Source organism: Oryx dammah, unplaced genomic scaffold (genome assembly GCF_014754425.2).
Source record: "Oryx dammah isolate SB20612 unplaced genomic scaffold, SCBI_Odam_1.1 HiC_scaffold_17, whole genome shotgun sequence".
NCBI classification, from domain to species: Eukaryota; Metazoa; Chordata; class Mammalia; order Artiodactyla; family Bovidae; genus Oryx; species Oryx dammah.
The window spans coordinates 38,475,187-38,498,238 of record NW_024070201.1 but is presented as its reverse complement, the minus strand read 5'-3'; the positions used below and the strand labels follow the sequence as shown (position 1 = coordinate 38,498,238).

Sequence of the window (23,052 nt, the reverse complement as noted above, 5' to 3'; positions counted from 1 at the left end):
TTTTCCTTAAAAATATATATATATGTACAATAAATTTTACTATTTTAAAAAGTAAAAACACATCAATATAAAGTAGATTTTATTCCAGGCATGCAAAAATATTTAATTTATTACATTAATGAACTAAAGGTGAAAAGTTACATATTTTTTGAGAAACAGCATTTTATTATAAGGTTCTTTTATAATTTCAAAAGAATCCTTAGAAAACTAGTTACATAAGGAAATGTCATCAATATTTAAAGGCCATTGTGTTGTTGAGAAATTATATGTATATTCCTATTAAGGTCCAGAATATGATAAGGAAGCACATTCATTCATTAACATGGTATTGAAGTACTAGATAATAATATTAAAAAAAAAAATAGGTGTAATCACAGGGAGAAAAGAGAGAACAGTGTCATTTTTTGAGATTATGTGATCATCTACATAGAATAGCAAATGTAAATAAGATATTAGAATTAATAAGACAGTTCAGCAAGTTTCTTGGTAATAAAAGAAAATTAGAAAAATGAACAATGTTTCTCTGTACCAAAATTAACCAATTAGAAAATATAATAAACATTTAGATACCTTTCACGTTAACCATTTAGAATTTAGCAATTAACAAAGGATACATAAGATTTTTCTACAAAAAAAAATGTTTAAACTCTGTTTGAAGTGAAGTGAAGTTGCTCAGTCATGTCCGACTCTTTGCGACCCGATGGACTGTAGCCCACCAGGCTCCTTGGTCCGTGGAATTTTCCAGGCATGAATACTGGAGTGGGTTGCCATTTCTTTCTCCAGGGGATCTTCCTGACCCAGGGATCGAACCCAGGTCTCCCATTAAATCCTTATGGCAGAAAGTGAAGAGGAACTCAAAAGCCTCTTGATGAACGTGAAAGAGGAGAGTGAAAAAGTTGGCTTAAAGCTCAACATTCAGAAAACTAAAGATCATGGCATCTGGTCCCATCACTTCATGAAAAATAGATAGGGAAACAGTGGAAACAGTGTCAGACTTTATTTTGGGGGGCTCCAAAATCACTGCAGATGATGATTGCAGCCATGAAATTAAGACGCTTACTCCTTGGAAGGAAAGTTATGACCAACTTAGATAGCATATTCAAAAGCAGAGACATTACTTTGCCAACAAAGTTCTGTCTAGTCAAGGCTATGGTTTTTCCTGTGGTCATGTATGGATGTGAGAGTTGGACTGTGAAGAAAGCTGAGCGCCAAAGAATTGATGCTTTTGAACTGTGGTGTTGGAGAAGACTCTTGAGAGTCCCTTGGACTGCAAGGAGATCCAACCAGTCCATCCTAAAGGAGATCAGCCTGGGTGTTCTTTGGAAGGAATGATGCTAAAGCTGAAACTCCAGTACTTTGGCCACCTCATGCGAAGGGTTGACTCATTGGAAAAGACTCTGATGCTGGGAGGGATTGGGGGCAGGAGGCAAAGGGGAAGACCGAGGATGAGATGGCTGGATGGCATCACGCACTTGATGGCCATGAGTTTGAGTGAACTCCTGGAGTTGGTGATGGACAGGGAGGCCTGGCGTGCTGTGATTCATGGGGTCGCAAAGAGTCAGACATGACTGAGCGACTGAAATGAAATGAACTGAACTGAAATTCTTGCCTGGGAAATCCCATGGACAGAGGAGCCTCAGGGGCTACAGTCCATGGAGTTACAAGAGTTGGACACAATTTAGCAACTAAACTACCACCACCACCAAAGTAGATTAGAATGAGTGAAAACGTTTACTATGTTGATGAATAGGACAATATAATAAGGTGACAGTTCTTAAAATTAACATTTAATTTTAATACAATCCAGATAAAACTGCAGCTGGATTTTTTAGAAAAGAACTCAAACTCAGTGTAACTATTGAATAGTAAAATAAAGGTTTATAAAGAAGAATATGTGTGTGTGTGTACATAAAGTATGCAGGAACAGGCAAATACATCAATATAACAATAAATACATAGAATTCAAAAACAAACCTATGTTGGACTTTCCTGGTGGTCCATTTGTTAAGAATGAACCTGCCAATGCAGGGAACATGGATTCGATCACTGGTCCAGGAAGATTCCACATGCCACTGGGCAGCTGAACCTGTGCAACACAACTACTGAGCCCGCATGTCCTAGAGCTCATGTTCCACAACAAGAGAAGCCACAATACAAGAAGCCCATGCAACTAAAGAAAGCCCACGTGCAGCAACAAAGACCCAGTGCAGCTATAAATAAATAAATACACATATCTTTAATAAATAAATAAATAAACCTCTGTGAGCAAAGTCAACAATATGGTGGAATAGTAAGTCCTAGCCCTTGGTTCCTCACAGAAGCAGTGATTTAGCAGTAGTATATGAAGCAAAGTATCTTTATGAGAAGTCTAGGATCCAGTTAAGAAGTTGCAGTACCTTGGCTTAGTTGCTCAGTTGTGTCCAACTCTCTACTACCCTATGGACTGCAGCCTGCCAGGCTTCTCTGTCCAAAGGGATTCTCCAGACAAGAATACTGGTGTGGGTTGCCATACCTTCCTCCAGAGTATCTTCCCAACTCAGGGATCAAACCCAGGTCTCCCGCATTGCAGGCAGATTCTTTTGTAGTTGAACCACCAAGGAAGCCCTCAGTACCCAAGAGAAGCACAAAATCAATAACAGCTGTATTGAAATGTGCCCATGGCAGAAAAAAAAACTAGAAAAAGACAAGATCCCTGTTTTGACATTCTGCAAACAGAATTTACACCTCACCTGCCTTAGACACTTGGAGAGGGGGAATCAGGACAGCCTGTTCTCTTGACTCCAGTGTCTGGACATCTCCAGGATCCAGAGAATCCAGACCAATATGGCCTTGAGGAAACTGATGACTGAGATCAAAGCGGTGATGCCTGTGCTTAGATTCTATGTGAGAATGACTCTCAATCTGGCTATAAACAGTAACTTCCTCTTATTCTCTTAATGACTTGCAGAGTGTTGAAGGAGGTAGTTTCAGACAAGACCACCAGCGGATGCCAAAACGTCTATCTCTGCTGCTTGTGTCCTGCGGCTGTTCTGCTTCACTTCTGGCCGTCATTATTAGGAGGCGGAAGTTGAATAAATGCTGAAATTGTCTGTGGTTGTTTGCAGGGAATCTGCATATCATGAATGACCTTATCAGGTCTGGGATTCTGAGTTGTGAGCCCCAGGCAGAGACATTAAGTCACTGCCAGTACAGAAACCAGGACTATTCTCCATGTGAGCTCAAACTTAAAGATGAGGATTTTTCTGAACTGGAACCTGAAAGCCATTTTATTCTTCAATGCCTCTGATGGTTCTCATTTATACATCTTCACAAATATGTCTTATCTTGGAGCCTCCTGTACCCACCCTTTTCCCCTGGGATCCCAAGAGAGGAAGACAACATGTAACCTGTGAAGATTTGTGCCAAGAAAGCTACAAATATTAAAATTTGGCCATAGTCCTTTCAAAGAGATATGTGATCTCTTATCCCAAAAGAAAAGTGTATAGCATGAAACTAATGGATCCATATGCCCCCAAGCTCTTTCGATATTACTGTGAGTTTACATGATTGAGAAAATTATCTTTTTTTTTAAACAGAAAATGAAGCCTTGGGATAAGAATTGCTAAAACAAAATAATTGATTTTAAAACCTAACTTAAGTCTAAATACTGGGCTTTGTCTGGGATGAAGTTGAACTAAACCCAAGAGGCTCATAGTTTAAGGTGTTGACCTAAAATAAATAAACTGTTAGTCATTTCTCCAGCAAAAAAAAAAAAAAGAATTACAGTTCAGGATCTGCAACCATGGTGAGCAACATGTAAGTCTTCACACAGCAAGGGAAGGAGAACCCTTTCACAGAAGGGAAACGGAAGTTGGGAGAGCTATAATAAACAGTCGGGAACTTTTCATTGGCCAAGTTGTTGGCAGGAGAGAAAAGATCTGCCAGTTGGGCCCTGCTTTGGAAGCAGGGCATTAGAGCTCCCCCTTCTGGTCTCCTGATGATTTGACGTTTCTGTTTATTAATTTTTTTTTTTTACATTTTCCTCTTTTAATCTTGATCTCTCTTTGAAAAAAGTCACTGATCAAGGGTCAGGTTTTCTCATTTTATCAGCTCCCTGTCCCTCAATGTCAGGAAAGACTTTTCCTGAGTATAGTGTCTCACCTCAGAAAAAGTACACAAATTGGAAACCTATTGAAGTCACATTTGAGTAATAAGGAATGTAAGTGAGAGAACTTTCAGGCACTTTTTTTCTGAAGTTTATATATTATCAAGATATTAGGCATTGGAGATCACCTGAAGCATTATGTCATCATCAAGTTTGGCAGACAGACTTCCAACAGGCATGGTCCAGATAGCTTTGGAAAAGTATCTCATCAAAAGTTGTCTGCTTCAATTCCAGGAATCTTTACTTTCAGATCACTAGATAATGTGCAGGTCCGGCCAGTGCTTTCTTTAGATGTATCACATGAATCTCCAAGTCTTTTCCCTGGAGTTTGGTAGCACAAAGATTGGTTTTGCAGTATCTGATAGGGGCCTTTCCAGCAAGGTTAAAGAGAGTCTTCGTGGAGGTGCCTTTTCCAATAGACAAAATCTCCAGTTGGCAAAGTATGATGCTTAAGGTCTTCCTCTTCCAGGAATGCGTGGTGAAAAGAATGCTCTGTGATTATTTGTAATAGAAGCAACTAGATCTTTGCAATACTGGAGTATCTTTCCTTTCATCAGTGGTGGGTCAAAAGAGGCAGGAGCCAAATGCATTGGGCATCCTGTGACTGTCCCAAAGTGTGAGATTTGATGTGTTCCAAAAAGGGTGGATCTGAGATTTAGAAGGACCACCAGCAATGCTTCTGGCCAAGGTCTTTGGAGGACCTCTACAAATTTTGTCAGTTGAATTGGGAGTGAGGGTGGCATGTGGAATCTTAGTTCCCCAACCAGGGTTTAAACTCATCCCCCTCTGCAGTGGAAGCCTGGAGTCTTAACCACTGGACTACCAGAGAAGTCCCTGTCAATTGAATCTTAATAACACTGTGTACATTAAACCAAATAAGAGGATTGAGCACAATGAAACTGTTACAAAACCAGCCAAACAGAGCAGACTGGTAGAAGTACCTGACCAATAAAATGGGTTCTTTGATTACTATGAAGTTCAAGAGCAGTTCCCTAGGTAGGGATAATCCTATCCAAAAGGACTTTAGCCACAGAACAGGCAGTAGTCCATCAGTCCAGTGTGAAAAACATATAGACCATTATTAAAACATGTATATCCATGAGATGGAGGAAGCTGTATTAAATCCATTGGCCAGAACTCAAATGGTCCATTAGGCAGTTTAAAATGTCTAGGAGCTACAAACAGACTTTCCTGGGTTGTATTTAGAGCAAGTGGGACGAGTAGGGTAGGGACTTTTTTGTAGCTTTGTTAATGTTTCTTCACCAACAATGATTCATGAATGCTATCATTTTGTGAATAGAGCAATCGCTTAATGCATGTATAGTGGTTAGCAGTGGGAATTTTAGAGTTTCTGGCAGGACTAGGATGTTATTTGGTTTGAATCAGAGATTTCTCTTTTTTTTTTTTTCAAACCAAAAACTGTGTATTTTCAATCTTGTTTTTTCTTTTCTGAGGCCAACTATTGGGCTTCTCTAGTCAGTTGCCTTCTCTGACAATATTTGGGGAAATATCCCTCTGGATCGTGACAGAGATTTGATTTCTCTTGGTTCCTTTAAGGGCAGCATTTCTTATGGAAATGTCAGCAAAGTGATTTTCCTTAGCTTCCAGAGAGTCAAGTTTAGAATGCCCTGGAATCTTAATAGTAGCTAAAGTGGCAGGTAAAAGTATTACATCCAGCAATTCCTGAACAAAGGGACCATTTAACATTTCCTATCTACTAGAAGTACGGAAGCCATGTTGCTTCCAAAACATTCCAAAGCTATGAGCTATTCTGAGAGTATATCTGTTATCAGTATAAATATTAGAAGTTTTGCCCTTGACTAAAGCACAAGCCTGTGTAACAGTGTACAATTCAGGCTGTTGGGCCAAAGTCTAGATCTAGACTCATCAATATCAAAAGGAGTTGCAATAGCACAATATTTGCCACTGTCATCTTTTGAATAAGAACCATCAGCGAACCATGAGAAACCAGTGTTACATAGAGGAATTGCCTATAGACTGTCACCAGGAGTCAGGAGGTGACCCATCAGTGTTAAGCAGTCATGAGGGATGTCATTGGTGGTAGAGAAGAGTGCTAGGATCAAAGGTTGTTGTTGTTCAGTTGCTAAGTCACGTTCCACTCTTTGTGACCCCATTGACTGTAGCCCGCCAGACGCCTCTATCCATGGATTTTCCAGGCAAGAATACTGGAGAGGGTTCCCTACTCCAGGGAATCTTCCTGACTCAGGCATCAAATTTGCATCTCTCGTCTCTCCTGCATTGGCAGGCGGATTCTATAAACAATAAATGCTGGAGAGAGTGTGGAGAAAGAGGCACTAGGGCATGGAAGCAACCTAGACGTCCATCAACAGATGAATGGGTAAAGAAGTTGCAGATAAAGATACATATATCCCATATATAATGGAATATTACTCAACCATAAAAAGGAACACATTTGAGTCAGTTCTGATGAGGTAGATGAGACTAGAGCCCATTATACAGAGTAAAGTAAGTCAGAAAGAGAAAAACAAATATTGTTCATTAATGCATATATATGGAATCTAGAAAGATGGTACTGATGAACCTATTTTCAGGGCAACAGTGGAAATGCAGACATAGAAAACAGACTTGTGGACAACAAAGGGGAAGGAGAGGGTGGGATGAATGGAGCAATTTTTGGTGATGACCATTCTGACCAGTGTGAGGTGATGCCTCATTGTAGTTTTTATTTGCATTTCTCTAATGATGAGAGATGTTGAGCATCTTTTCATGTGTTTATTATCATCTGTATGTCTTCTTTGGAGAAATGTCTGTTGAGGTCTTCTGGCAGGTGAATTCTTTACCACTACACCACCGGGGAAGCCCAACTAAATACCAAACCTGGGTTTGGGCAAACTGCATTCTTTCCTTGGCAACTGTATGTCCCTTTAAAGCTAAAAGCTTTAGCCTATTCCTGTGAAGAGGCTTGAGAAGGAGAGCAAAGAGATTTCATTCACATGTTACAACAAAATAGAACTTCTAGGGAACTTTATATCACCTGGATATGTCTTCAACATTTGTGAGCAATAGGTAAGTCCTAAGGCTTTATTGTCCATGTGAATTGTTTTTCAAGTGAAGTAAAGAAAGTATTGACTAGTTTTATCGGCTGAACTACTAAAGAATGCACTGAATAAATAAATTACAGTAAAGAAACCATTTCCAATGGGAATGGATATTAGTAGTGTATGAGGTTTAGGAACAGAAGTGTGTTGGGACTGGATAAGCACCCACCCTGTAAAAGACATCAAAGTGAAGTGAAAGTCACTCAGTCGTGTCCAACTCTTTGCTACCTGATGGACTATACAGTCCATGGAATTCTCCAGGCCAGAATACTTGGAGTGGGTGCCTTTCCCTTCTCTAGGGTATCTTCCCAACCCAGAGATCGAACCCAGGTCTCTTGCATTGCAGGTGGATTCTTTACCACCTGAGCCACAAGGAAAGTCCAAGAACACTGGAGTGGGTAGCCTATCTCTTATCCAGTGGATCTTCCCAACCCAGGAATTGAACCAGGGTCTCCTGCATTGAAAGCAATTCTATACCAACTGTGCTATCAAGGGGTTATTTGTTTCACCTGGTTGGTTACTTTAATGACAACTGTCAAGTTCTAGAATTATTTATCCTTTATCCTTCTGGAAGAAAGAAACTCCAGCATGATACTTCTCTAAGAAATCTAAGTCTGATATGTGAATGGGGTTGAGGCAATAAGAAGAAAAGGGAGTATACCTCTCAAAGGGCCAAACAAAAGGAAACAGGTTCGGAGACAGGCATCTCTTGAGGCTGAATAGTGATCCCCCCCTATTTGAATTGATTTAGTACTTTGAGGCAGGTGCTGTTTTATACTAGTGAAGTTGAGCAGCAGAGAGTGTGGTTCTGGTGTCAGTTAGGACTGGAAGAAATTTATACCCAATCTGGAGAAACATTTCTCCTAGCAGATTAAGATGGGTATTTGGGAAAAGCTCCTGTAGTTTCTCAGAGCCCCACCATCAAGGACTGGGAGGATGTTGGAAAGACTTGTCAGAAGGCCAAAGGTGTCTGAAACACTTGAATGTATGGTGCTGTCGTTTAGTTGCTGTGTTAGCCCATCAGGTTCCTCGGTCAGTGGAATTTCCCAGGCAAGAATACTGGAGCAGGCTACCTTTTCCTTCTCCAGGGAATCTTCCCTATTCAGGGATCAAAACCACATCTCCTGTATCTCCTGCATTGCAGGTAGATTCTTTACCACTGAGCCACCTGGAAAGCCTGTTCCCAGTGTCCTAGTTCTTTGGAATAATAGAAACTAGAAGGGTTTTGTTTACAGAGTCTTTGTTTGCTGGTTTTGAAGATTAAAAATTAATCTTAATTTTGCTTTGTTTGTTTTGGGGTTTTTTTGTCATTCCACATGGCTTGTAGTATTTTAGTTCCCTCGCTAGGGATCTAACCCAGGCCATAGCACTGAAAGCCCTGAGTCTTAAACACTGGACTACCAGGGAATTCCCTCCCTAGTGGTATTTCTTTTAGGTGAATCATCTAGAGTGCAAGAGAGCAAGTTTATCAGATTAAATAAGTCTGGAGTGGACATAGTTTCCCATTCCATCCTGATCCTTTTTACTAGATAGGAAAGATTCTAGTTCAACTCCTTAATAAACATAAAGTTAAAGCTACCCAGGTGGAATATGGAATAAACATCTGAAGGAAGACCAGAATTTTCTTTAAAGTAATCTGATGTCAATTGTAATAGTCATGAACAGATTCATCAGATATTTTGTGCAAACCTAAAGTTTGCTGCAATCAACAGGCTTTGGAAAAGCCCTAGGAAATGCTCCATGAAGTTACTCAGCAACTGTCCAAGCCTAATCTTTTAACAAATTAGCAGCTGGTCTTCCAGTTGCAATTCTAGAGACCTTTCAGGATATTTCCAATTGGGAATTTTCTTTCTTTTCTTTTCTTTTCTTTTTTTTTTTTTTTAACAAAAACCTTTATTTTTCAGGAATCTGAGTAGTCTTCTGCTTTATATGCCCTGTTTCTTGGGGCTCATTTCCAAGGGCGGATAACCTGAAATAGCCTTAAGTGCACTCTTCTACCCACCACAACCTTAACTTCCCAAGGTTGCTAATCCGGATTCTTATTCCTCTTTCTCATCCGCTCCTCCTCCTCTTCCTTCTCCTTTTCCAATTAGCAATTTTCATGCAGGGCTGGGTGGGCCTGGCCTTTACCAGCAAGCGTATGAACTAAGTCAGAGAAACAAGATTGCCAACTTTGAAAAACTATATTAAATTCCTCAGCAAATCTGTGAAGATCTTCAGTTACTTTGGGACAATCTTTGACTATGGCTTGCAATTCACCTTTAGTCCAGGTAATATAAGAAATTCAGGGTTTAGCCTTTGGGTCCTCAGAAGGCTTAATTTTAAGAGGACAGGTTCTGATAAGTTCAGAGGAAAAGGGAGTGGGGAGTGTTTTAAAGAAATAGGACAGTTCAGTGAGAGAATTAATATGGGGGAGCTGAGGGTGTAGAGAAGGTGTGGGTAGTACAGAAGGGAAGGTGAAGCCTGATCATAAGGAGCCAAAAGGAGGAGCATGAGGCTTCTGAAGTCACTTTATCCTTCCTTAGTTGCTTGTTTGCTTCAGTTAATCTTAAAATCCTACTTTGTAAAGAGGCAATTTTCGGGTGTTGGTGATATTTGGAGCCTTCAAAATACCAGTCAAAATAGGCATTTCATTCAGTTTTGGAAATCTTAGAGCTATGGTAATCCAAATTGGTTTTAAGAAGATTGAGTTTGGGGATTTCAAAAGTTCCCCGTAACGACCATTGATATTCTAAATTGTCTTTGGTTAAGTCAGTTCACTTTATTAAAAATGCATGTGAGGAAGGACAAATGAACAGCTATATTCTTTTAAATACAAAAATTATATTCTATTGCAATTTGACTTCCAGTCTAGGGATATGCTCCAGTCTAGTGGATTTATGTATAGGCAAATGCTTTTGCCATGTTTCTGACCACTTTCTGCCTCTCCTTGCCAAGCATTTCAATTCCTTTCCTGAAGTGAAGAGGACAATAGTATCAAGCTAGTAATGATTCAGGGAGCTGGTACTTTGAAAGATTAAAAGGATAATTTCAAAATATTAGAACATGAAACATATGGTTTAAAAAACATTTTGTGTTGTTGTTCTTAGTCATGATCAATTTTAACATATTGGTGTTACTCATAACCAAAAGATATTTTTATAACAAGTGAGAAATACTTTATTTATTTGGAATCAATAGAAATAGAATTATTAAAAGAGCTCTTAGATGAATAAAATAGAATCAAAATACTCAATTAAAATTGTAGGTATCACAGCTAGCAATAAAGGTTAGTCATAGAAATATTGGCACTTAATCTTAATAGCAGGTGAACACATTAGCAGCATGTAATATTGTTGCCCTATGCTGTCTAGAACAGTGATCTGATCATATCTGTTTTCACTGGAGTTTAGCTTTCATTAATACATCCACATCAGCTTTGTCTGCTTCTCCAAGACTTTTCTGATGGCTCTCAACCAGGACGTTGTCTTCCTTTTTTCGAGGTCTCAGGGAACTACCATTTCTGTAAGGTATAGAAGTTTCAAGGGGAACAAAGTTGTACACATCCTGTAGCTTCTTCCACAGCCATTCCACTCTTTCCATGGAGCGTAGATGTTTGCCCAGGTTATGCATAATCTGTATTTCACTCACAGCTCTCTTCCTGGAGGGAACAGAATCAGAGAGGATCACTCCATTAGTTCCCCTCTTCCAAATCATAAAGCCAACCTTAAAAAGCCAATTCCCCTGACCTCACCGTGCAGAATAGGCTATAGTACTTACTTCACAGACTTCCCATCTGATCTTGCAAGAAAACAGATGGCAAACATGACAATCATTACCTTAACCATGTCTTTTGCAGACATATTAACTAAAAAAGAAAAAGAAAAATGGAGGTATTTAAAAATACTTTTAATATTCCAAACTGTACAATTAAATTTATAGTGGTTTATATTTATAACCATACAAGTTTGCACAGAGTGTGACAGTGACTAATTGGCTTGTTTTTTGTGAGAGACTTTTGGAATCAGTCTCTTTATTTTACAGTTTATGTAAGTATATATTATATATATATATATTATACACATAATTGCTGTATACTATGAAGAAGGAATTCATAGGGCCTGGACTCCATCTTAAGCCTGTTCATGCTGATCATGCTCAGCCACCTTTCCAATGGACTCTGAACTCTGTGTTTAGTGCCTATGGAAACAACAACAGAAGGATAAGACCCCCTCAAGACAGGGGAACCTTGAAGATCGTATCTAGATTACTCATCGCCTAAGAGAAAATATACACTAGTCAGCCCTTCCTCCAGGCAGGCCATAAATTTTTCTGTGTCTATCGGAGTGTAACCTTGGGTTATTAATTATTGGCTGTTTGTTTGAGCACGTGAGCACGTAACACGTGAATGATAGGTTATTGGGACTGTATTTCCTTGGTTTATGTAAGTCTCAAGGAATTTGGAGTGGTGGGTTCAGACACGTACACATGTGGTATAAAAGATTTTCACAAATGCTGGTTGAGATCCTTGGCTAAGAGGAGACTCTGCCCTGGGCCCGCCGGTGTAATAAACTGCACTTCACTATCTGCATTGTCCTTCTGAGTGAGTCTGTTTCCCGGAATGCGTGGCTACAACATTTGGTGCGTTGGCCGGGAAACTCCTCACTTTGAGGAGACAGGTCTCATTTGAGGCCGCCCCGAGGCTTTGTGGCTTGAATCTCCTAGATGGGGGAAGGCGCCTCGCCCCTCTGGAAGAATTCAGCCTTTCAACGCCGTTTCTTCGCTTTGGCAGGTAGTGAATGGCAGCAAGGGAACTGAGCACTCAGGTGAGGAGGAACCCACCCGGGTGGAAGAGGGGGCCTGATCACCCCCCTGGGAGGGACTAGGAAGGGCACGGGCCCACAGGGGCCTGGAACAGGCAGGCAGCAGCGATTGCTTGGTACACAGGGCGACGAGTGTGCTATGGTTTAGGAAGGAAATTTGTGAAGGTCATTTAGGAGGTGTGTCCACGCTGTCTCAGGGAATATTATTACCAGTGATCGCCAGGGGATTTTTAGGATAAGAAACTGGTCCTTGTATGCTCATATTCTGCCCTCCCCCAGGAGATGTCCCATCTGCTGTGAAATTCTTGACCCCCTCGGAATTGTTAGGCTAGAAAGAAGGGGATACATAAGTGAGTATGAATTGGCTTTCCCGGAGATGGCCTGGGACATGGTATATTTAACCCATCTGTGTTTTCATCTGCACCTGATCAAGCCCACCAAGGCAGAATGGACTTTAAGGGAGAAACAGTCTTGGACCACGTGGTGTTCTGGTTTGGCTGTGCTGACCAGCAGGTGAAGGCACGCCGATCCCCCTTCTCCCTCTGGGATCTGGCAGGTAAGGCTCTTCTCACCCCGATTAGGAGGGAGGCAGAATGGCAATTTAAGTGTCATTGAGTGGAAATATCAGAAGTACAGAGGGTACTGAGAACTTCGTAGACAGAATGAAAAGGAAAAGTAGAAGAAGGTCTGAGAAGGTAAGCAAGATTGGAGGAAGTGAATCTAAGGCAACTGTATTGGAGTGCATGATTAAAAATTTTGAGAAGGGATTAGGAGGAGACTATGGGGTGAAGATGAAGCCTAACCGCCTCCACATACTCTGTGAGGTCGAATGGCCTCCTATGGGAGTAGGATGGCCACCAGAGAACACCATGAACTTAAAAATAGTGGAAGCAGTCTATACAGTAGTCACAGGAGAGCCAGGACACCTGGGTCAATATCCATATATTGACTCATGGCTGGGGTTAGTTGAAGACCCTCCTACTTGGACAAGGTTCTGTATCCAGAAGGGAAAGGGAAAAATATTAATGGCACAAAAATTGACTGATGATAAAAAAGGAAATTCTACAGGATTTGGATGGGTCGACCTGATTCCTCCCCCATACTGGATAATGACGCTCCTGCCTCAGTGCTCCACCAGGATCGGAGGCCGCCTTAATGCTCAATCCAGGGCCAGGTGAAGTCCTGCAGCAGCCTCTGCTCCTCTGCCAGCTCTTCCCAAGGTCGTAGAGCTGCCACCTCAGCAGGCTCCGATCCCGGTGACAGAGCCTCTGCCCAGCACTTCCAGGATCCGGCTCCAGCCGAACCGCCCAAGCTATACCCGTCTCTCCCGGTGAGTACTGACAAGAAGGGGAGGGAGACATTGGAATTAAGCAGAGACTGTGCTTTACCAGAGAGCCGGAGGGAATGAAAGAGAACAGACAAGAGATTTGCAATGCTAGCTGCTGCTCTGGAAAAGTCTATCTCGGGCCCTCTGGAAAACCGTCCTTCAGCCGGTCCCAACAGAGGCCCCGGGCCCCGTTACAGCCAAACCAGTGTGCCTGGTGCCAAGCTTTCGGCCACTGGAAGAATAAATGCCCTAAGGCAAGAAAGGAAGAGGAAGCTCCCGCAGTTGTGAGGCTGCTGACTTGGAAATTAAATAGGGCTGCCAGGGCTCAGAGATATCAGGTCCCTGAGAGCCCATGGTAACCTTAAAAGTGGGAGACCAAAACAGTGACTTCATGGTGGATATAGGAGCAGAACTGTCGGTAGTAACAAAATCTGTGGCACCACTGTCCAAAAAGACTACCGCTGTAACTGGGGTATCGGGAGAAGACATGATTAAATCATTTTGCCAGCCCAGAAAATGTCAGATGGTGGGGGGCACCAAGTGATTCATGAATTCCTCTACATTCCTGAGTGCCCAGTACCCCTGTTGGGAAGAGACTTGCTCTCCAAACTAGGAGCACAAGTGACTTTCTCCCCTGAGGAGAGGCCCACCTTCTGGATGGACTATAACTTATTTGCACTCTCTCTCTCAATACCACCCCAAGATGAGTGGAGGTTGCATGAGCCTCCGAAGGAAGAACCAGGTGGGCTGGAAGAGCATGAGAGAGGGCTAACTCAATTATTCCCTGAGGTCTGAGTGAAAGACAAACCCCCCTCCCCGCCCAGGCTGGCTAGATATCAAGCCCCAGTGATAACAGAACTCAAGCTAGGCACCATCCTGGTTAGAAAGCGCCAGTACCCACTACCGATAGAGGCCTGGGCCGGCATATTGCCCCATATCAATAGATTGAAACAAGCGGGCGCTCTAGTAGAGTGCCAGTCGGCTAGGAATACAGCGATCCTGCCAGTCAAAAAGGAAGGAGGATAGGACTATAGGCCTGTACAGGATCTCAGGCTAGTCAACCAGGCTACTGTGACTTTACACCCCACTGTTCCAAACCCCTATACCTTTTAGCCTCCTCCCGCTGAAGACTAAAGTTTATACTTGCCTAGATCTCAAGGATGCCTTCTTCTGCATACACCTTGCTCCAGAGTCACAGCCCATCTTTGCCTTTGAATGGGAAGATCCAGTCGGGGGCACCAAGCAACAGCTCATCTGGACTCCCCCACAAGGGTTTAAGAACTCCCCAGCCATCTTTGGGGAAGCCTTGGCTTCTGACCTGAACTCATTCCATCTGGAAGAGTATGATGTTGGCTCCTGCTTTACGGGGATGACCTGCTGCTGGCCTCCGAGACCAAGGAAAAGTGCTGGAAAGGGACAAAAGCACTGCTCCAGCTGCTGATGGAAGCAGGTTACCAGGTGTCGAAGAAGGAGGCCCAGATCTGCAAGGATGAGGTAAGGTGTCTAGGGTTTGTTTCAAAGAAGGACACAAGGGTCCAGACCCTAGTTGGGTCCTGTATACTGATGGCACTAGCCTGATAAAACAAGGACAATGGCTGTCAGGTTAGCCAAAGCGGAAGGGGCCATCAAGACTGAAAAGGGATGGTGGGAATTGCCAAGTGGCAAATTACTGGTACCAGAGGAGCTGGCACACAATCTGGTAAGCCAAACACACCAAGCGACCCACCTAGGCCATGCTGCCTGCTCACAGGTTAATGCTGCCTCTCGGGTATTCAGACAAAAACCTCTGGGTATTTAGCTGAAAGGCACGCTGCCCTTTGAACACCTGGGAGTGGACTTCACTGAAATGAAACCTCACCGACACTACTGTTACCTGCTGATCATGGTATGTACGTTCTCGGGATGGGTAGAAGCTTTTCCTACCTGGACTGAAAGAGCATCAGAAGTAGCCCCGTGCCTGCTTAGGGAAATAGTTCCCAAATTTGGACTTCCTACCAGCATTGGTTCAGATATTGACCTGGCTTTTGTAGCTGATTTAGTACAACAAGTAAGCAAAACTTTAAACATCAAATGGAAACTGCACACTGCATATAGGCCCAGAGTTCTGAGATGGTGGAATGAACCAACCGGACATTAAAGAGACTCTCCAAGTGGATCATAGAGACTGACTGCTCCTGGGTGGACTTGCTTCCGACAGCTCTGCTCAGACTCAGGATGACCCCACAGTCCCAAGGCAATTCTCCATATGAAATTGTGAATGGGAGGCCCCCTCCCATAATAAAACAGGTGTCAGCAAATTTGCCTCAGGTAAGGGGGAATAGGATTTCACAGCAGATGGAACTGGGTAAGGTAATAAATTGGGTAACTAAGTTTGTACAAGAAAGGGTGCCATTCCCCATTGGGAAACAGATTCATGAGTTTACGCGTGGTGACCAAGTATGGGTCAAATGTTGGAAAGATGATTTATTAGCCCTTTGGTGAAAGGGCCCTTATGTTATTCTAACTACCCCTACTGCAGTTAAAGTTACAGGTATTGTCCCTTGGATCAATCATATGAGGGTGAAGAGAACATACCACGCAGACCCAGAAAACACTGAATGGACTGCACAGAGGGACCCCGCTGACCCTCAAGAGACTAAGACCATCCTTAAGAGGAAGGAAAAGAAGATCTTGGAGGAGCCCCTTCAGGATGAAGCAGCACCATCAACTCCTGCTGCTTGGCCTCATCAACGTGATTTTGAATTTAACTTCCATTTCAACTCAGGACAATGTTTTCATCTCATGGGCACATTCCTATGCAGACTTCCACAACACTTCCAACTGCTGGGTATGTAGGGCTGTGCCTCTGTCAGTGATGGATGGACTTCCTTGGCAGGTGTCACCGCTCTGCCAAGGAGATTTTAAACCACTCTGCTCTTTTCTGGGATGACAAAAAGACACCTTCCTCTCTTTTGTCAATCATAACCTCTCCTTGCTCTTTTGATGTAAGACCTACAGTCAATAGACTCGGGTCATGGGGTTACATTTGATATAAATGCCAGTGTAACAAAAGCCTAACCTACTTGTAAATCTACCCCAGTAGCCCCGGTAAATCTACCTTATTTACATGCAAGGTGGACAAGATCCATGTTTCAATGATATGAGTATATTGCTGCTTATTCGTATCCTCTATAGGGACAACAGATATCATGATTAAAGTAGAGGTCTTGACTAATTTCACAAAACAGGCCCTCCTAGATAGAACAGAAGCCATCCAAGCCTTAAATGAAGAGCAAATCCAAATGAGAAAAGTGGTAATTCATAATAGAATGGCTTTGGACATACTCACAGCTGCTCAAGGAGGGACCTGTGCCATAATTAAGGTTGAATGTTGTGTATACGTTCCTGACTTATCTGGCAATGTATCGACTGCTTTAGATGACATGAAAAACCAGGTAAAAGCAATGTCAACTGAAAACATTCCCTTCTGGACTTCGGTTCTATCTTGGGTGAAGGGTGGAAAACTATATTTACCACTGTTATAGTTGTCCTGATAGTTCTGCTTTGTGGACCCTGAATTTTACAATGTGTTATGAATTTAGTAACCTGAAGGTTGATGTCATTCTCCCAAATTGGCGGTCGGAGAGTCAGGGTGCAATATATCCCTATGAATGTGCTCATATAGGAGTTAAGAGCATCAGGAAGGGGGAATGAAGAAGGAATTCATAGGGCCTGGACTCCATCTTAAGCCTGTTCATGCTGATCATGCTCAGTCACCTTTCCAATGGACTCTGAACTCTGTGTTTAGTGCCTATGGAAACAACAACAGAAGGATAAGACCCCCTCAAAACAGGGGAATCTTGAAGATCGTATCTAGGTTACTCATCGCCTAGGAGAAAACATACACTAATCACCCCTTCTTCCAGACAGGCCATAAATTTTTCTGTGTCTATCGAAGTGTAACCTTGGGTTTATTGATTATTGGCTAATTGTTTGACTGTTTGAGCACATGAGCACATAGCACGTGAATGATGGGTTATTGGGATTGTATTTTCCTTGGTTTATGTAAGTCTCAAGGAATTTGGAGTGGTGGATTCAGACACGTACACATGGGGTATAACAGATTTTCACAAATGCTGGTCGATGTCCTTGGCTAAGAGGAGACTCTGCCTTGGGCCCGCCGGTGTAATAAACTACACTCTACTATCTGCATTGTCTTTCTGAGTGAGTTTGTTTCCCGAAACACGTAGCTACAACACTTATATATATACACATAATTAGTATATAGTAAGTATAACCCAATTGGCTTAGAAATGAGACAGATGAGTTTTACTTTCTTAGGTATCTTTTTGAGAGTTCTTGTGCAAGTTATATGAATTTTAAGCTACGTGAAGAATCAAAAAGTTCACTGTTTAGAATTTCCTCCCACATTTTGTGTTAATCATGACTAAATGCTTCTAATTTGCTTGAAAATGACTACTTCTCTTAATTAGGTAAATTGTCAACAGCGTCTGTTTACTTAGCAAATTTCTTTTTCATAAGTAAACTTCCTTTCAATGTCATGATAACTATAAATGCCAAATTAATGGGTTCTGATTTAGAGATTTTTACTAACTTAACACAGAGTTCTCTCTAGCATTAAAAAGAATGTGTCAAAGCATTTAAGCATCATCTAATTAATTACTTGTTATACAAATTTAGAGCTTTGATTCCATATAAAATGCTTGTCTCTATCTTTTCAGCTCATTTTATTAACAATTTTGTTTGATTATAATGTTTAGAATTTTGCTCTTTTGCTTTTAAGCTTTTTATCGCAAAATAGAAAAGTCTTACCTTAGTCTGCATTTCAACAACTGCAAAAGCTTTCATGATAGAAGTACCTTTTCTTAATACTTGTTGTTCTCCATTTTAACATACACATAGGGTGGCTGTGGGAAACTCCATCATTTAGAAGTAGCATAAGGGCCGTTATAACCTACTATATTTGTTTTCACTGTGCAATATAAGCTATTGGAGGAGCACCAAATGGATATTCTTCATTTTTGGTTTATATGAGAAAAAAAATCACTGTAGCCAGAGGACAGGAGTTTGTCCTAGCTCTGTCACATACACCTAGTGCCTCTGCCTTTCTTTCCTATTCTTAATTGAGAGGTGAGCTTCTTACAAGAAGGTCATTAGAAATGTGTAAAACATCCTTAAAATTCATGTATCGTTTTCAGATAGAAAATGAGAAAAGGTTTTATGTAAAGGCACCAAATATTCAGCAGTAAAACAGTTTCTCCAACTACAGTACATAGATTGAGCTCTCTGTGAGGATATTATGTGGGAAAAATGGAATTTTAACTCAGAGACATAAATTTACATTGATTATTTAAATCAGGATTATTCATTTCTCACTAGGCTGCTTTATTTCAAAATTTTAACAAGATATCATTAAAACACAACATGCCAAATTTTAATTACTTCCATGTAATTGCAGATGAGTTAAAAAAAAAAAGCAAGGTCTCTCAAAATACTTTAATCACAAAAGCAAGTGTTTCAACAATATTTTAGTAGCATAAATTTATTTTTTATTGTGGCATTTTAATATTAAATATAATTCAAACCCTCCCTTAACATTTTACCTTTAACAAACAGCATGATATTAGTAGGAAATAGTACACATTAAATGACTACTTGATTGTAAGAAAAGAACTCATGGAAACTTAAAAGAGAAAATAAAAATTACTCACCACCCGTCTTAGGACACGATCTTCTTTCAAACGTATTAGCAGCTGATGCTTTCTCAAAGTTGAGTAAACCTGAGAAAGCTGATAAATTGAGCTGTAGACCCTTCAATGTGACTTTTATATATATAAGTCTTCCACACACTGAGAAGCTTTTTTATTGTTACAGATGACGTCAGTCCCAATTCTCTGAATTTTAACTATAGGATCAGAGAGCAGCACACACACTCCCATGGGGCGGTGCTCATTCTTCTTAAATTTTAGATAATTGGATATTAAAAGCAAAACATCGTGGGCTGGGAAAAGTGCTTATGCAAAGATTTCTAACAAATAGTAAATTGTAATTCTGATTGGATTAATGACTCTATATTCCCAAAAGGAATATATTATATATTTATGAATTCTAAAAGTAATTCTAAAAGAAATCAACCTTGAATATTCATTGGAAGGACTGATGCTGATGCTGAATCTCCAATACTTTTGCTGCCTGATTCGAAGAGCCGACTCATTGGAAAGGACCCTGATGCTGGGAAAGATAGCAAAAGGAGAAGGAAGTGGCAGAGAATAAGATGGTTAGATAGCATCACAGACTCAATGGACATGAATCTGAGGAAACTCTGGGAGGCAGTGAAAGACAGGGGAGCCTAGTGTGCTGCAGTTCATGGGGTTGTAAAGAGTTGGACATGAATTAGCAACTGAGCAACAGCAACAAAATTTTTTTAAAAAGTCAGATTTCAAAAATTTATGGTTAAGTCATCATATCGCAGGCTTCCCTCATAGCTCAGTTGATAAAGAATCTGCCTGCAATGCAGGAGACCTGGGTTTGATTCCTGGGTTGGGAAGATCCCCGGAGAAGGAAATGGCAACCCACTCCAGTATTCTTGCCTGGAGAATCCCATGAACAGAGGAGCCTGGCAAGCTACAGTCCATGGGGTCACAAGAGTTGGACACAACTTAGCAACTAAACCACCACCACATCATTTTATTGTATTTGAAAGTGAAATTGAAAATAAGTATATTTCTTACAGCCATAACATTGGCACAATTATTATGAGGATATAATGAATCATAGTACATTACGCTTACTTTACAAGCCATATTGGACCAGTCTATATCATTCCTGATCTTGTTTCAAAAAAATATGTATAGTGCTTTTCTTAAAGGAAGTGTTAAAAATATTTTGAGAATATGCTCTCAGTACATAATTTTAAAGGCTTCAAAAGTAAAACTATTTTAAAATTCATTTACCTTATATTTTTATCCCTTTTAATTTTAGTTTTCAATAAAAACACTTGAAAAGCAGTAACCATATCCCAGACCCACTGCAGTATTCTTGCTTGGGAAATCCAGTGGACAGAGGAGCCTGGCAGGATACAGGAGTGGCAAACAATCGGACATGACTGTGCAAATAAGCAACAATAACCATATGCAAGACCTTCCATATATTATCCAACTAAGTCTTCGTACCAATCCTTTAAAGTAAATACTGTTATTAGCTCCATTTTCACTTGAGGAAACTACTGGGGTTGGAGAGTGGAGAAGATAGAATTCAACAAAGTCTTTATGACTCCAGAGCTATTTTGATTCTTATTACCTCAGTTTCCCCTTAGAAATGTAGCCCAAATTGAGAGAGTAGCACTGACATACAGATACTGCCGTGTGTAGAATAGCCAGCTAGGTGGAAGCTGCTATGCGGCACAGAGACCACAGCTCAGCTCTGGGATAATCTAGAGGGGTGGGATGGAGCGGGTGGCTCAGGATGGAGGAGATAAACGTATACTTATAGCTGATTCACATTGTTGTACAGCAGAAACTAACACAACATTGTAAAGCAATTATCCTCCAATTAAAAATAAAACATAAAAAAAGTATAGAGCCCTTCTTTGAACCCCAGTCTTCTTCACTCTAATTTGCCCAACCCTTTGCAGCCTCTGCACAGGAACTGGGTCTTGTTTCTCATGTTCCCCACTTGTTGATGGAGGACCTGCTCTAAAACCTATGGAGGCCACCCGTCTAATTTCAAGTACTGCTACAGCCTGGTCCCCATCTATTGACCAAAACCCCTTGAATCCCCTTGGTATGTCTAAGGTTAATTTAGGCAGCTTGCCTCCCAACAAAAGGCCCAGAATTGGATCAGTTCTCTTAGCTGTGCGCCTACTTCATTTATCCTCTTTCCTGCTGACTCTTGCCAAGGTTTGACTCTTCATCAAGTAAGAGCCAATCCAAATTTAAAATACCTGTACAAAGTCTACAGTGAAAGGTACGTGTTAGTGCTGCTCTGAGAAATCCTTCACACTGGTCAAATCTCACTTGAAGTTGCTCCAGGCTTCATTTCAGAAGTGTTAGAGACTTACTATGACATGTCTGCAGAATATGAACCAGGCTGGTGAAAATGTTGATAAACATGACATCTCAGAAGGAATTGAATAAAACTGGGAAAGACTTGGAATGATGATATAGCTGTTTTTAATTCTTTATAGGGTTTCCATAAGGAAGAAGGGATATTTTCTGTGGTTTAAGAAGGAAGGATTGAGTCCAATGGCTAAAGACTACAGGAAGGCAAATTTGAGCTCAATGTGGATATTATGATTGTTAAAATAAAGAATCAATACCTTCCTAATAGGGAGTTCCCAATCACTGAAAGTACTCAAATAGAAGCTCAGTAAGCATTTATCAGAGATACCATAGAGATTCATACAGAGCAGAAAGTTGAACTAGATAACCAAGAGGTCCTTTTTGACTGACAAAAAAACCCCCTATTGTTTTGGTCCTTTAAAAGTCTTCTGATGTAAAGTCTAAACCTGATGTTTGTGTATCATTTTTTATTATACTCTGTTGAGAAGAAGAAGAATTGGGAAAACATGATTTCATAAGCACATTTTTTTCATTATTATTATAAAGCCACGTTTAACATTGTAATTTGGAGATTTTTTTCTGCTTCTTTGGGTGAGTTTGATATAACTGAGAACCTTTCAGGAATATTGAAAACAGTGTTTTCACTGTTTTCCTCTTATTACAATTGTTTAAGAATAAATTGCCATATTGAAGACAATCACATTATTAAACTAGTTTTACAGGAAAATAAAGAAAACAGACATGGTTTACTCATTCAAAAAATGCATTGCTAGATATCTGCCACAGACTGTGTTAGTCATTACATGATTGAGACACTATCCCTGCCCTGAAATTTGACACATAAATTAGAATATAATATAATAGGTGTTATAGTAGTCACATTAACAGAAGCTTATAAAAAGCACAGAGGAAGAAGTGACTAATTTCTTGGTGCTGTTGGAAGCTGTTTTACTGAAAAGCTAAAGTATTCTCAAGGAGGAATATGAGTTTTCCATCACAGAAGGTTAGAAAAGAGAAAAGGAATAACATGTGCAAAGGCATGGAGGCCATGAGGACTGAATATGTGTTAATGACAGGAGAGAGGACATGGTAACGACCGTGAAATAGTAAGTGTGGTGCAAATTGTGGAAGGCTTCTGTGTGATGTGCCTAGGGGGTTTATTTTGTAGTCCTTTCTAAACTCATGTGTCCAGCTGTTTGCCACCCAAGGACTGTAGCCCACCAGGCTCCTCTGTCCATGGGATTTCCCAAGCAAGAATACTGGAGTGGCTCTGGCATACCATTACTGCATGTAAAGTACAACTTTGACCTTCCCACAAAGAAGAGATATAGCTACCACAATTTGGTTCATAGTTTATCTGAACCATCTACCTTTGGGACTGCAGACATTAGACAGAAGGAAACCATTTAGAAATAAGAGGGCTAAGGGCTATGTGGGCACAAGAAGCTGATGTCACAGTGACAGGGAAAAGCTGAGCACAGCTTTTTCCTTTGAAAAGCTCAGCCTTTCTTAATGCTCTCAAATTCTCTGAAGCCTGGGTCAGATAACCTACTGTATTCCTCATATTTGGGAAGGACAAAGGATCATGTGTTATTTCCTCTTGCATTGTGAGAGGTTTAATCTGAGACTGATACTTTTT

General features: G+C 40.9%; 1 protein-coding gene across 1 annotated transcript; it reads right to left on the bottom strand.

Annotated features, from left to right (window-relative positions):
- Positions 1-10,602: 10,602 nt before the first annotated feature.
- On the bottom strand, positions 10,603-19,292 carry PTH (parathyroid hormone). Its single transcript, XM_040258320.1, has 3 exons — positions 19,202-19,292; positions 10,984-11,071; positions 10,603-10,864 (listed from the first exon to the last, which is right to left on the bottom strand). Exons 1-3 carry the CDS (start codon positions 19,290-19,292, stop codon positions 10,603-10,605), a joined length of 441 nt encoding a protein of 146 aa, XP_040114254.1.
- Between the last annotated feature and the right edge of the window lie 3,760 nt (positions 19,293-23,052).